The sequence below is a fragment of the Lytechinus variegatus genome, chromosome 3 (genome assembly GCF_018143015.1).
Source record: "Lytechinus variegatus isolate NC3 chromosome 3, Lvar_3.0, whole genome shotgun sequence".
NCBI lineage: Eukaryota > Metazoa > Echinodermata > Echinoidea > Temnopleuroida > Toxopneustidae > Lytechinus > Lytechinus variegatus.
In genome coordinates this window covers 28,130,923-28,146,409 of record NC_054742.1, presented here as the reverse complement: position 1 = coordinate 28,146,409, position 15,487 = coordinate 28,130,923, and the positions used below count along the sequence as shown (strand labels likewise).

At 33.8% G+C, this 15,487-nt stretch overlaps 1 protein-coding gene across 1 annotated transcript in view; it reads right to left on the bottom strand.

Moving 5' to 3' along the window:
* Window positions 1-15,487, bottom strand: part of LOC121410689 (collagen alpha-1(I) chain-like) — a 59,936-nt gene that overhangs the window by 24,999 nt on the left and 19,450 nt on the right. Inside the window, exons 12-34 of the mRNA XM_041602936.1 lie at window positions 14,611-15,033; window positions 13,689-13,699; window positions 13,251-13,304; window positions 12,491-12,538; window positions 11,897-11,950; window positions 11,234-11,392; window positions 10,690-10,734; window positions 10,149-10,202; window positions 9,826-9,879; window positions 9,120-9,173; window positions 8,548-8,601; window positions 7,484-7,582; window positions 7,233-7,286; window positions 6,681-6,725; window positions 6,240-6,293; window positions 5,415-5,513; window positions 4,519-4,563; window positions 4,085-4,138; window positions 3,435-3,479; window positions 1,863-1,916; window positions 1,248-1,301; window positions 450-503; window positions 45-98 (exon numbers count right to left, since the gene is read on the bottom strand). Coding sequence (XP_041458870.1) covers window positions 45-98; window positions 450-503; window positions 1,248-1,301; window positions 1,863-1,916; window positions 3,435-3,479; window positions 4,085-4,138; window positions 4,519-4,563; window positions 5,415-5,513; window positions 6,240-6,293; window positions 6,681-6,725; window positions 7,233-7,286; window positions 7,484-7,582; window positions 8,548-8,601; window positions 9,120-9,173; window positions 9,826-9,879; window positions 10,149-10,202; window positions 10,690-10,734; window positions 11,234-11,392; window positions 11,897-11,950; window positions 12,491-12,538; window positions 13,251-13,304; window positions 13,689-13,699; window positions 14,611-15,033 — 1,721 coding nt within the window. The remainder of the gene's footprint in view (window positions 1-44; window positions 99-449; window positions 504-1,247; window positions 1,302-1,862; window positions 1,917-3,434; window positions 3,480-4,084; window positions 4,139-4,518; window positions 4,564-5,414; window positions 5,514-6,239; window positions 6,294-6,680; window positions 6,726-7,232; window positions 7,287-7,483; window positions 7,583-8,547; window positions 8,602-9,119; window positions 9,174-9,825; window positions 9,880-10,148; window positions 10,203-10,689; window positions 10,735-11,233; window positions 11,393-11,896; window positions 11,951-12,490; window positions 12,539-13,250; window positions 13,305-13,688; window positions 13,700-14,610; window positions 15,034-15,487) is intronic.

Sequence of the window (15,487 nt, the reverse complement as noted above, 5' to 3'; positions counted from 1 at the left end):
TCAATTCATATTGATTTAAATAGAAACTATATTAGAATGCTTACCAAAGGTCCCTTCAAACCACCAGCACCGAGAAGACCTGGACCACCACTTGGTCCCTGAAAGTGAAGAAAAAGAAATTGTTAGATAATTTCTTTTTATTTTTAATAGAGTTTATCGCGTTGTTGTTGTCGAGTATGATAAAGGTATTGAAGGTACATTGAGTATGGATTTACATATAAATTCAATAGAAGTTCCGAAAGCTTACTTACCCTTTTTGAAGGTTTAAACAAAATGTCTACGCTAAAAAGTGTGTTCGCCAGAAAACGTCAAAGAAGTCAGTATTCTTTTGTTTGGCCTGATAAACTATTTTGTTCATTCAAATTTTATATCTCAAAAATAGTCTATAATTATCATTGCATTTTTTTATCAATTATATTATTCTTATTAGATTAAATCGTAGAACTTACAGGTTCTCCCATAAGTCCACGAGATCCACTTGGTCCGGTTACACCTTGCTCTCCCTGTAGAAAATGAAAAAATATAATTTTTCGTAAGAAAAGGCAAAAAAACGTTGTTTATATCATAAACTCTACACATTACAAGCGAAAGGAAAATTGATAAATCCAAGTATCAAAATATAAACCCTTTCGTAATGGCACATTTTATAGATAGGCCTAAACAATTAGGCCTACATTTCATATCTAAGCGTTTATTTGTATGAAAAATAATTTGCAATGTATAATGAGAGAAGAAAATAATCAAATAACAAATACATCATTTTCTTAGAAAACAAAAGCATAATTCGTCGAATAATAGGACTTTGCTTTTGCAGAATGTCTGGGAATATATAAAACTTTTCACAAGATTTGCGTTTTAAACGAAAGCACAAGGAATTTTCATTTTTGTATACCATAAATATGGCATCGGAATCAATATTTCTTAAAATATTACACACGGGCAGATCTAGTTTTTCATGTTTATACCTAACATGTTGTATGAATCCAAAACGAGTGACAATAGAACAATATTTCACACATTTCAGTCTTTGAAAATAAAAAAAAGCATTTTGCATGAATTATTAGTGGATACAATGATGAAATATCAATTTGCTTATAGTTATAGGTTATTGACTATATACTGTTATAATGTATATTAGAAGCTACTTTATGACTGACGGATCTTCATTTTTAACGGTTACCATTAAACTCCCTATGGATTTAATATCATTATCTATTTTTTCATTTATTGGTCTCTGTAATACTCACTGCTTCTCCCTGGCTTCCTACACGTCCAGGTTCTCCGACTGGTCCAGGCTGACCCTGTAACAAAGAAAATATACCAATTAACTTCTTACCATTCTAGCTTATTGTGTATTATTGTATATTATCTTCTCCCATAATCTCACAAAAATCTACGTGCATAGGCTAGTATTATTGTAGTCGTAAAGACACACACTCAAAAAAAATAATTACAAAATCAAACATCAAGTGTGATTTTTTTGGAGGACATAGGCCTATATTTCATGAAATGTGTGAAAATATTAAAAACTTGGTTAGACATCGCGGGATCACCCTCCCTTTATGTAAACATATAGTTTTCCCTGTTTTTCAACTGAATAATCTATAACCAAATAAATAATGTTTGGATGAATAAATCTTATAAGTCTTATTTATCAAATAATCATTTAATCTTTAAATTGAGCTTACATCATCATGCTAAAATCACGATTAACATGATTTACAATGGAAATATAGAATAAATAAATAAATAAGATGTCAATATAGGCATGTAATGAACTATTTTGAAGAATTATCATCTTTAAAGATTCATTATTCAAATTACCAATCGAACAGACTTAAAGCAATTTGAAGTGTACTTACTCTAGATCCTGCAAGTCCACGGTTACCAGGAGAACCAACAAATCCGATCAACCCCTTTCAAGAAAAAAAATAGAAAAGTGAGTCCACTGCTCTACTTGGGTTCACTCCTATGTCTTACAAAGTGTTTTTATTTCGTATGTGTACACGCACTCAGCAATACCACGAGGGGATGACCCACCCCCCCTCCAAACAAAAGAAAGATTTGTTAACAAGTTCAAATGGAGAAGAAAATCAAAAGACAGGGAAAGAAATAAAGAGCATGATGAAAGGAAAATTTAAAAAACAAACAAGGGTGATAAAAAGTAAAACTATAATACAATCCTGTAATTCAAGGGAAAAAAATGAGATTGACATCACTCTTAGACCGCCTTGCCCCATCTAATTTACCCTGGCGCTAATCATAACACATCTGAAAATAGTTGTTTTCAAACACCAGAATCTATGAAATTATTTGTATGAAACACTAGACATAAAAATGATTGAATTCTACATCCAATTGTCCAGCGCTTAATACTTTGCATTCACTCTTCGACAAAGAAATAAAACATCTTTTACCGATTACGTTAGTTATCATTCTTGAGATGAAAAAAAAAAATATTTTACAGTCTTCTATTAGTCACGTTATTTTTCCCCCAAAAAAATAATATTACCTTATAGTTGACATACATAATGTATGATTAATTTATGACTGAACAAAATATTGATATTACTTTTCATCCCAGGCAATCCGCAGTGCATACATTCTAAATAGTTTAGCTTAGGCGATTTTCCATATATGTTTTGATAATATTGGTAACTTCATAATTAAACAAAAATAATACATTTTTACTGATACGAAAATGTAAAAAAAGAAAACCCTTTATAAAGAAATGCTTACACAAATACAGTCAATCTTTTTCAAGGAAAACGTGACGATCAAGGAGCCATAGTACACGACAAAAATTTTGTCATATTTTAAGGTACACATGCATTATGACAATCTTGATATATTCACAAAATAGTTTACCGTGAAAAAATGATTTAGAAATTATAATGTTAATTAAGTTGATCTTAATTGAAAACTCGATGTTAATGTAAATATTTCATTTCTTGAAAACAGTTTGATATGAATATTGTAAAGAGAAGCTGATATTCCTTATTTATGTGGAGAGTATAATGTGTTGTAACCTGGGAACAGATCCTTGTTTTTGTATTGGGCTGGAGGTGTTCAATTGGCTGTACACTCTAAAAAATATAGGTAAACATGCTCCATGAGGGTAATTATGTGTCCAACCAACATTGGGCATTTCTTTTGAACATATTTATTTATCCAGTGTGATGAAGATTTTGCCCATTCTAAAGCAGTTGATGCTTGTTTTTAACCTTATTAGACAATATGCTTCCCGCATTGGGCAAAATACTGCCCATACTTGGTTGGACACATAATTAACTTTTAGAGTGTATTGTACTGTTTCATTCACCAATTCGTGAAGCAATACGATTGTTTATGTTCTAGTATATCCGGTAAATACGATTCTACATGTAGATCTGAATTCACCTAAGTCAATTCATAATAAAATTATTAGTACTTACTGGATTTCCACGTTCACCTGCGATTCCTTCGCTACCAGTTGGGCCCTAGAAGATAGAAAATGTTGTATATTGTTATTCAATTTATTATCATAATTAGAGCCGATAGTGATTAATTACTTAACCACTGAAATGCAAAATGTTATAACCCAACGCCCTGTGTTTATTTCTCCATTCCTATATGAGAAATGATATCATCATATAAAAAATCTTTCGCCCTTATTTCCATCCATGTTATGTATCGAGCACTTGACCCCCTCCCCCTTCCCAACAAACTTTGAAAAATACCTCTAGCTCAGTCTTTTATCTCATATATTGTTTTATCTATAATAATTTTTTTTTTCAGTTTCTATACAACATGTATTAATTTCAGAAACTAAAAAGGATTGAGTAAAAATTTACCCAATATTGTGTAGAAAGGGATTATGCATGTTTTCTGTTTAATTTTCTCCTAATACTGGGCAAAATGCATGTTCTAAGGGTAAATTTCAGTGAAACATTGCACAGAATTTGCAAAGTATTTGGTATCATTTCATCCAGAAAACATGCATGTTCCCATTTTACCCAATATTGGGTAAACTTTTTATAGAAAAGAAATTAAACACATGAATTCATAAGTCTGAAGCAAGTGGGAGAATGACCCCCGGCCTCACCTGGATTCCGGGTGCACCACCTCGGCCTGGCAAACCAATATCTCCTGCAGGTCCCTGCGATCAAACACAAGAAAAAAAACCCACATGAATTTCAAGTTGAGAAACTATGATGGAATGTACCTGGCTTGTTAATAGGATTTATTCTTGCAAGTATTTAAAACTTTAAAACCAATTATATTTTTTCTTTATTATCATGCGGTAGGTCTGACGTAATAATCAATTGGTTTATATAATTTGTTCTGTGAAATAGTTTAAATGTTAATATCATTACATAAATTGGTTCCACGTCTTGGAAGACAAAAAAAATAATGTGATAACTGTTATTGCGAGCATGTTAATGCAATATCTGATTTTGTGTAAAATCTGGACATACATTAGGCCTACTCTCTCTTCGATAAGAGATCACGAAACATATAAATATACTAACAACTTACAATTTCTCCTGTTGATCCACTATCTCCATTTACTCCGGGTACTCCCTAAAAAAGAATTAAGGGGAAAATAGTACGAAAAATCTCATTTAGAATATCAATTTTTGAAAAAGAGATCGAGATTCGGTGAACACATGCAGAATAAGCAACGATACAATACAAGTAAAAGTTTACCTTCACGCGTAGGGTGTTATAGCAATAAATATTTGAAGTAAAAAAAAATAATGTTGTGATACAATACATAACCATTAAATAATCTTGAAACAAAAGGGAGGATATTATAACGCAAATTACAAAAATACAAAATAACATTAATTTAAGAGATTAGACGGGCTGGCGAAACCTCGAAGTCTGTCGGTGATAGCTCTTTTGAATTAAAATGATAATGGGAATGTAAAAAAAAAGAAAATAAACAACGAATATAGGGCCTAAAATTCCTTATGCGCCTCCAAGACTGCTCTGTGTCCTATTAGAGAAATTGTCCGTTCCTCGTTTCCTTTTGTCACAACTTACATTCATTGTAAATGGGGAGGTTATCGTCGTTGTCTGAAATGGATACTAATCGATTTTCACTGTGTGAGGGTGTGTGTGTGTGTGTTTGACTGTATTTTCTTATTTAATAAATCAAAATGGATTGCTAGGTGCGTTTCGGGGCAATTAATATTGAACATGATTATAATGATGATACAAGATTTTGATTACAAATCAGGCTACATCTGCCACAATCTAAATGAATCCCTCTGATATAGAGCCATAATTCAATCAAAATTTCACAATGCATTGGCCTCAAATTCGGGTACATTATATTCCACGCTCTCATATCGTCATGCGCTAGTAAACGAAAAACGGTATAAAAACCGACCAGGCCAGGAGTATATACATAATGTAATAGTACTTACTGGTGCTCCAGCAGCTCCAGCAGCTCCACGTTTTCCAGTCTCACCAATCATACCAACTGCACCGGGGGTTCCCTGCTCACCAGAAATTCCAACTTGTCCCTGCAATCGAACACAAATATATTATTACATGATAAAAATAATTGATACCACTGCTGATCTAATCACATCCAGATTTATATGATACAATGATATAAAAAGTGTACATTAGTACAAAATAACTACGGGTTGAAAAGTCAAATCGAGTATCATTCATCCAAAATTAATTTTAGATAATCAGACTAATAAGAGCATCATTCCTATTGCTTTTATTCCTACTAATGCTCCAACAACATAATAAATCGGTTCATTTGTGATTTTATCTATTTTTTATTTATTTATATTAAAAAGTAATATTTTATTTACATATCAATATATACTACCACTACCACTTTCACAATACTACTACTTCTCTTGCTACTATATACCACTACATCTACTACTACTACTACTACTACTACTAACTACTACTACTACTACTACTACTACTACTACTACTTCTACTTCTACTACTACTACTATAACTACTACTACTGCTGCTGCTACTTAGACTTCTATTACTACAAATACTACTACTGCTACTACTTTTATTACTACCAATAGTACTACTAGTACTACTACTACTGTAACTGCTGCTGCTGCTACTACTAATACTACTACTATGAAAATTAAATGATCTGCCACTAATATGAAGTTCCATTTTCTTTAGAGTGAACATATTTCGTATTGGAATAAGAATTCCCAAAATATATGTTTTCAATTCCTTTTGTTAAGGGATTAGAATATTACCTTAGCTCCAGTTAATCCAACTGCTCCAGGAACACCCATAGGTCCGGTACTTCCCTGATAAAAGGAAAAGAGGGGAGTGGAAGAGGATAATCATATGACTCAAAAATAGTAGAAAATTTGGGGTTCAGATGTAAAAATAATGTGATATTCGGGTAGTGTACATGTCAATTTGTCAAGTTCATATGGCGATTAATTATACGAAATGTGACTGAACGCAGAACATTAAACAAGGATATCTCATGAAAAAAATAAATACATATTCTAATATTGTTGCAATTAATATGTTCGCATAAAAACTTCCAGAATAAAAAAATACGGCCAACTATATTTTTTTAGCTTCTTTTTATGCAAGCTATTATATCTCAAGATGCATGAATCCCATTATCCATGACAAGAATTTTAAAGTGATAAACAAGACACATTATATACACGGATACTTACAAAAGGTCCCTTGTCTCCAACTTCGCCAGTGCTACCGCGTTCTCCCTGTGCGTATGAAAAAGAAAGAAAACAGACCAAAACAATAGTATTACCTGACATTAGGGTGAACGCATTTATCGACACTGACGTAAAGACTTGGAAGTAATTATAGATGCCACAAGTCCGCAACTGCTGGTCGATTTTGAAAGATTTAATTCACCTCATTCCATACAGATTATAAAAGCAAACTGTCCTTCCTTCGTATATACAGGCCATCTCGATCAAGGTAAATCATGATTGACAATGACCAAAATATATTACCCAAGCTATCATTATTTCCCCACACACGAACGAGGGCAACATTTGGACGAAGATGTACTCATGCCCAATCCTATCAAGAAAACTTAACATGCGTATACATCGCTTTTTTATATAAATGTTCCACCCCATTCACTTTTCTCAAAAGCTTCCTCGTATAGAATATGGAGAGAATTTGTCCTTCGATCTCAGGACTTCTACCCATCTCAATTGAATGAGTTGAATATATGTAAAGGACATAGAAAGGAAACTTACGACAGGTCCCTTTGCTCCAGTCTGTCCGGTTGCTCCAGGAAGTCCACGAGCACCCTGCGTTATGAAAGAAAAACACACAAAATACATCAAGATCATGCAACTTACAAAAATATACAGATTAATTGTTAATTGACTAACCATCCTAGTTTCAATCGCGTTTATTTGCATTATTTTACAACAAACATTCTGATCTGATATGCTAATAGACAGATCAGTGATTTGTAATTATTTGTGACCAAATATATACTTACAGTATTTCCAACTGCTCCTACTGCTCCTCCTACTCCATCGAGTCCAGCAGCACCAGCTGCACCCCTGTCTCCACGGGCACCCTTCCTTCCAAACGTACCCTTGAAAAAAAAACAAATCATGTGATTACATATTCCAAAGCCAAATATGATTAGTCACAGTGAGCACTATAATCTTGAGAAAAAAAACTTCCAAAATCGAAGTTGCTAACCAATCCTCATTAATGTAAATCTCTATACTTCTGAAAACTGAACAATTCTTCATTATCATTTGGCGCATTTTGCTTTTATTGTGTACTAACAAACGCTTTGGCTTTTATAATTTCGTTTTCCTCAGTTAGGTATTCATCTTTGCGATGTTACCATATATTTCTATCTATATCAATCATTTAAGGTAAAAGTCTGTGCTTAATCATGTTAATCAATCCAAGTTGAATATTCATCTTATTCATTTAGAGTGATAGTTTGTGTTTAATCAAGCTAAGTTTAACTTTAAATGTATATAACATATATAATTTGAACAATATAGAAATATTGAGATGTATAACAAAACAGCCCAAGTAATGACTCTATATTTATATTACCCTAATCTGGATATACATGATAAACGCCTAATATAATGATGAAAGTATATATATAACAAAAACAACAACAATAATTTCATGATGAGAGTGAATTGTAGTTGTAGTTGCTCCAACGCCCGCCCCCTGATATTTTTTACCCAACACCAAATTCGGTATTGCAAATTTCACAAATCCCTCCTAAAATTTTGTGCCCAACATCCTTTTTATTTAACACTGAAAAAAAAAACCTTCACGGTAAGCGGCATTTAAAAAAGCATTATACCTTTATGAGTTTCACACCAGTCCTCTTCCTTTTCGAGGAATAACTTGATGTTAACGGCAATGAGTAATTGTCTATTCATACTCTGTCTCTGTCTGTAACACCTAAACGAGCATTCAAAAACTTTGAAAAACCATTTGACTTTTCGAGGTTACAAACTGCAAGCGCCGTTAGTGAGTTCGAAAAACAACACTTATTTCATATCTTCATTAGATTCTACTTACGGTCCATCCTTTGTGTCCAACAGCTCCATTTCTTCCAGGTGTTCCAGCAGCTCCCTAGAGATAAAGAAAATGTCAAGTTTCTGATTACTTTGATAGATATGAGAGTCAATGAATAACCAATTCATCAATGTACACACATTAATTATTCAATAAGTTACTTAGAAATTAAGTAAGTAGATCAATTAATGAATAAAGTTACTTAATGGATAAGAACTTCACGAAATTAAAAATAGATAAAAATCAGATAATTAATTCAAAATAATAAATCAATATTCTAAGCCAATAGATCTTACGGAAGATAAACGCAAAGCGTGAAGAAAACAAATCAATACATACACTTTTTACAGACAATTGCATAATATATAATTACATAATATATGTATATTGTTAAGTCGCGATATGATTACCTTGACAGACATTTCACACAGGTGGATCCTTCCCAATACTTAACAAAAATAGTCTTAGCATGACAACAGTAGCACTACCTATTAACATTATGGTATGTCATGCGATGATGCACGGGTTATTATATTGTTGGCGATCACGATTATGAATATAGACATGAAACTTACATTTCTACCAGGCTCGCCAGGGAATCCAATTTGTCCAGGTGATCCATTCTTTCCCTGTTGGGCAAAAAATGATACCATAGTTTAAAAATTAGTGCAATATCACCTGCCGAATGTTCAATTAAAAAAATATACTCTTGTTCACATTTAACTGCTCATGTTTAATCTACATGTTGTATTGTACGAGAAATTGCATGTTTTGATTCATGAAGAGTTATAAGGTTGTGCAAGAAATGGATGATAGCATTTAGATCTTGTCTCGAAATCTTGTTGATTTTTTATCATTTTCATCGAATGTTCAAGGTTTTAATTGATCCACATTCTTTCATTTGTATAAAATGATAGGTGCTGCAATTGGAATTTGAATTGAATGTAACATCATTCTTAAGGAAATTGACGGAGAGAGAGAAGAGAGTCTAAGGAGAGAGACGGTGGGTCAAGGAGAAAAATATAAAGATAACGAGGTCCATTCAAGCAATGAGGAAAAGCATTTGGAATATTGAACGTTTCAGTAAACATCTATAGCATTTTATGAAAGTATTTTTCAGATGTTTTATCCGACAATAACTATGGTAACAGTGGCTCTCAGCCAATCAAATGAAGGAAATTTGTCAGACCTGACAACTTGTCGGACAAAAATGTTGATGAAACGCTCTCCAGATTGTTTGTGAAGACTATAATATCAAAGTGATTTTTATTTGGTACTTACATCGTTTCCATCGGGGCCGTCTTCACCACGTGGTCCACGACCTCCGGGTGATCCCTATACAAATATAGAATACAACAGCAATAATAGCATTCATCAGTGAGGGTGATATTGATAGCCTTTACAAGCACAACATCAAGTGTATTATCATCTGTACTGTGGATTTGCTTGAATTCTGATCTTAACTGCGCTATGCGGTTTGTGTCTGTCATTCAATAATATTCCTTTGAAAACGAATCCAAGACCAGTGTTACTTTATTAATACGGATATCAACTTTTAATAAATAAACAGGAGACCCAACACTAATAAATATATGAATACTTACAATTTGTCCACTGGGTCCTACTGGTCCAGGGGGTCCACGCATACCTGCAGGGCCCTGTTGAAAAGACAAGTTGCATTCGATATTAAAATCAAAGACCAAGAAATGATATCGCACCCTCTCATTATGTCGACCTTTATATTAATGCTGACTGCGAATTGGAAATCTGAAAAACAATATCAACCAATCCAAACTCGTTTTGTGCGGTAACAAATGAGCCTTTTGCTTATAATTTTCAATCACTCCTGTATAAATTTGCATGCGATAATAAAATAGTTAATACAACCAATCACTTAATATGAAAAGTTCATCTCGGATGGCTAAAGAGAAACAACACTACCTCATTCCGTTACCTTGATATATGACAATGTCACACTGACAACTAACAACCGACAGCTTGTTAAAAAGTTGCAAAATTAGATTTGCTAATTTAATTGCTAAGAATTACAAAGACACTTTTTTAAATAAAAACTGTGATTATAAATAACCTAAATATATTTGTCTTATCCAATAAAATAGAGAGGGTGGATTTGATGTTACTTACGCGAGATCCACGGGTACCGGAATAACCGGGTGAACCGGGTGGGCCCTGAAAATACGCAAAAGAAAATAATGAAATTTAGAACATTTACTCAGGAAAAAGGAAATCTTTTAAAGGTTAGTTAAGTTGAAAAAAAAAACACAGACGATAGTTCAATTCGATAGAATGTAGCAGAAAATCTCAATAAAGGGTATTTGTTTACGTTCATCACTTTGCTTGTAGGAAGAAAATAAGGGTTCACCGTTTTGAATACGACAGCGAAACTCTGCTTAGTAGTAAGATTTTGAAAAATATATATAATCGTTTCATTCATTTTTATTGTGGTCAAAGGCATCAGATAGCCGAGTAAACATGGTAAAGTATGACTAGTAAATAATCTGTTACAAAGATAATATACGAGAATGCATAACCAAATAAAAGTGAAATTATATTGCTTTAAATCAAAATAAAATATTAGGTTAAACGCAAAGAAGAAGTATATGATTTCTGCTCAATAACCACCCATGCATTCCCCAAATCATGAGTTCAAACTATCAGCATTCTTTACCTGTACCATACTGCCTTGCATGTAGGGGAAGGCGGCAGCGTTCCAGCTTGGTCCCTTTGATGTTTGGGCAGGAGCAGCTACTTCACCAGGTGGTCCGGGGGGTCCAGGGGGTCCGGGGCGTCCACGCCCTCCAGGCATACCATCACGACCATCTTCTCCCTATTGAATAAGGGGTAGAGATTTCATTGTAAATGAAAAAATATAGATACCAAATTGACGTAGACACGGTAATTGTGATACATGCATGTAGAAAGAATAATACGAGAGGAAAGAGGGAAAGAAAGAGATCGAGGAGAAGAACATGAACAAACAACCTATTGTAAACAAAGATGATAACTAGTAAAGAAACTAAGAAAGGGAATGTAACGAGGACAGAGAAGACAAAACTACAAGCCACTTTTCAAATTGCATTCAAGTACATACAATCAAGTCTCACAATTACCATAAACTTTCTCACAATTACCATAAACTTTCAATCTTGATTTGTCTTACTCTGTAATCATTAAAAAAGAACAAATTCATTGAGTATTTTTGATCATAACTATTTTTTTTTATTCCCAAACTCCTAACTACATTGCTTGTGTCTACCAATATGATACTAAGCCTTTCGACTAATTGCTTGACTTGCTAAATTTTAAAGATATAAAGCATGTAATTGCGTACTCGGAATCCGGGGGGTCCACCAAGTCCATTGGGTCCACGGCGTCCACGGTATCCCTGAATGAAACGAATCAAAATTAAATATTACGAATAAGAAAGGCCCTAAATACTAGGCAATGTGAAACGTAGAGATTTATAACAACATTTCTATGATGTGAGCGTAAGATGTGAGTTCAAGGTGAATTCTAATGAAATTAAATTTAATCAAAATTAAAAGGGTTATTTCTTTTACAGGGTCCGGGATAAAACAAGCCCACCTGTTTTACACCAATCAGTGTCATTCTCTTTTCCAATTCACGGTAATAATTAAATTTTCCCAATGCTACGGTAAGCATTATATTAAGTACATATCACTTATATCTTACACCTTAATGGTTCTGGCCTTTTTCGCACGAGATGGATGGGCATGATACTACCTTGCCACCGTTTAGCTGTGACATTATTAATTGGCCAAAATACAAAACATTTATATATTAAAAAGCTAATAACTTGACCGCTACATTACTGATCTTGAAGTACACACTGATGATGGACGTGATTATGATGATGATGATGATGATGATGATAATTGTAATAATAGTGATATTGATAACTTACAGTGTTTCCGGGTAGTCCAGGACGTCCAGGAGGTCCGACCATACCAGGCTAGTTTAAAAAGAAAACCAAATAATATGTTCAACAGTTTTGTTAACAATATATATTTGGTAAAAATGCTCCATGAGGGTAATCATGTATCCAACCAACGTTGGGCGTTTCTTTTAGGCATTTTCATTTATCCAGTGTGATGAAAATTTTGCTCATTCTATAGTAATTGCTGCTTATTTTTTTAACCTTACTGGACAATATGCTTCCCGCATTGGGTAAAATACTGCCCACATACTGCACAAATTGGTTTGATACATAATGACCCTCGTGCCGGTTAAAATTTTGCCCAATATTTTTTTTTACAGTGTAATGATACATGTACTACATTTCCACGTACGAGTACAAGTTCTCATTACAATGTATGTTAAAATATTTACTCTCACTATGCTAAAATATTAACAGTGGTTATTACTATACCACATTCATGACTTAAGTTTACTGCAACTGTTATTATCATCAATTACACACACTTAAAACAATTTGAAAAAAAAACATGGAAGGAAGATGGTTATGAGTTGATATAATATCGAATGGAGTTTAGGATTTTAGCTGTTTTGCGATAAGTACCAATAAAACACATATAGCTATAACGTTGGATTATGTTATAATTCATTTTCAACATATTCACTTTTTAGTCAGTATTAGGTAGATTTGCATTCACTTTTTTAGTACGTACAAATTGTCAGTTGAAATATTGAGAGAAACTACTTACTGGGATCTCGAAGGGGTCTCCCTTAGCACCTTTGGGTCCGGGTCGGCCTTTGGCCTGATCGAGAACAAAAAGAATAATGGAAAGTTTAGTAGTTCCCTCTTTGATATATAGGATAATGATTAACGAAAAGCCGTAGGAAATTATATTGTATAATTATAACATTTCATCATGTTTAGGGTATAACACGCGATACAGCATCACAAATCATTTTTTAAAGAAATTTCTTAATTCACAACTTCTTTTTCCCCATTTTTCTTTGCTTTCATCAAAACTAACCATACGTTCCGCTACAGTCACACCAGCGAAAAGAGTACGAACCGAAGAATGGTATGTAATTAAAAATAATGCATCAACTCTGATCGTAATGAAGACGGTTCCGTTGGTGTGGCTGTGGTATTAGGGTAGAGGGTTTTCTTTAGAATGAAGAGGTAAACTCACAGGAGGAGCCTCTGGAATTGATCATCCATCAAGGTAGAAGTTAGTGTCCACCGTGCAGTAGAAGAGATGAAATAAAAGATTGTTACATTAGTATTTTAATTTTCATCTTGCAACATTTTCAAAGAATATAATGGTATTTACGAATGAAAAACGAAATAATTATATCATACTTACTCAGATCTACATCCTATCCATTCAGTTTGAAATCCATGACCTAACGGAAACTTTTTACATCAAGATAGGATTTCATTGGAGACTTGCCAAAAAAAAAACACAGAACAAGAGAAGAATATAGAGCCAATTCTTCAATGCGATATTCATGCTGTTTTACTTTGTGGTTTAGTTGATTACAGATGGCGTGAGTTGCGTACATGTTAGTATAAAATGAAGATGGAAGATGATTTAGATGGTCTATTCTATAACAAAGGTAACTTGGGATGTGGGGGTGGGGGAAGTGAAAATTAAGAACGGGTGAATTTGGATGGCATGCATGATCTAAGGGTCGCAATATACCTGAATAGAGAGGTAAGTCTAACACATGCAGGGTAGTCTGGAATATACTAGTCTGTACACTACTTTACATGCTTGGAGCAAACACATCGTCGAAGATGGTTCTATCTACCACACGGGATGCTCAACCTGCAAGTAAACAAAAATGTGAAAAATGTAATCAAGAGTTATTGAAAGGCGAATTAATTTGAAATCGATTAATTTTAACTACATTTTCTAAGGGGTTTTTGTTCTACGACGATAAAGTGCAATTAATAATAATCTATTCGGAGTAGATTATGAATTATAGTTCATAAGCAAGGACTCGCCATACACAATTTCATGTGGATATATCTGGCGCAAACTACATACCTGGTAGCTACTAACATATGCTAAGAAGCAAAATAAATTTTTCTTGCATTATAAGGCTTACCTGCTTTCTTACAGTCTATTAATTTACAACTTGTAAGCGAATCTTCTCTTGAGCCTGACATAGAGAATTCAGGCCTAGAGCTCTCATGCCTTCTGAGTTCGGCGCAAAGGTAAGAAGGCTCGTCGCAGTTGACGTCAGCGGAGTCAACCATGGCGTTAAGGTTGCGGAACACCATGCTGTTGCCACCCCTGAGGTCTTGACTAGCATCTACGGGATCAAGCGTCTGCTGCTTAAGAATATCCCGACGGCCTATTCCATCTGGGCTGTTAGAGGTGAATGTCTCCAGACGCCACAGATTGTTTCCTTCTGCGTCGCCACCATTGGGATTGGAGTCAACACGGAAGTCAAAGCTCAATTCGTTGGGCCCATCCTCAAGCTCATTATCTTGATTTAGGGTCAAACGTGTATTGTCAATCACCACACCTGCGAATGAAAAAAAAAATCAACAGATTAACTTTCTAAACTATCTTGAAGAGATCAAACATCATAACATTATTTGTGATTAGTCGCCATGAATGGTTCTCTGTAAATATCCAAAATGGCAATTTGGTCTTCAAAAAGTAAACATTACGAATTGAATAATTCTTATTCTTTGTACTGTCAGAATTTGAAGGTGTAAAGTTAAATAAAAGAGAGATAAAGAGTCTCTTTGACACTGATTCTGGGTGACTTCTCGGAAGTCTCCCTGAGATCGTAAAGAAAGCACATTTCATGCTTTCGTGAACCCCAAATCTTCAAGCCTGTTTTCTCCATGATGTTTATTTATTCCACAATCAATCAAGTAATTATGTGGATTATTGTTGATCTATTTTGACAAATTATTATAATTGTAAAGCTTGAAATGTTTTTTTAAGTACTTAAAAATCAATATTGACGA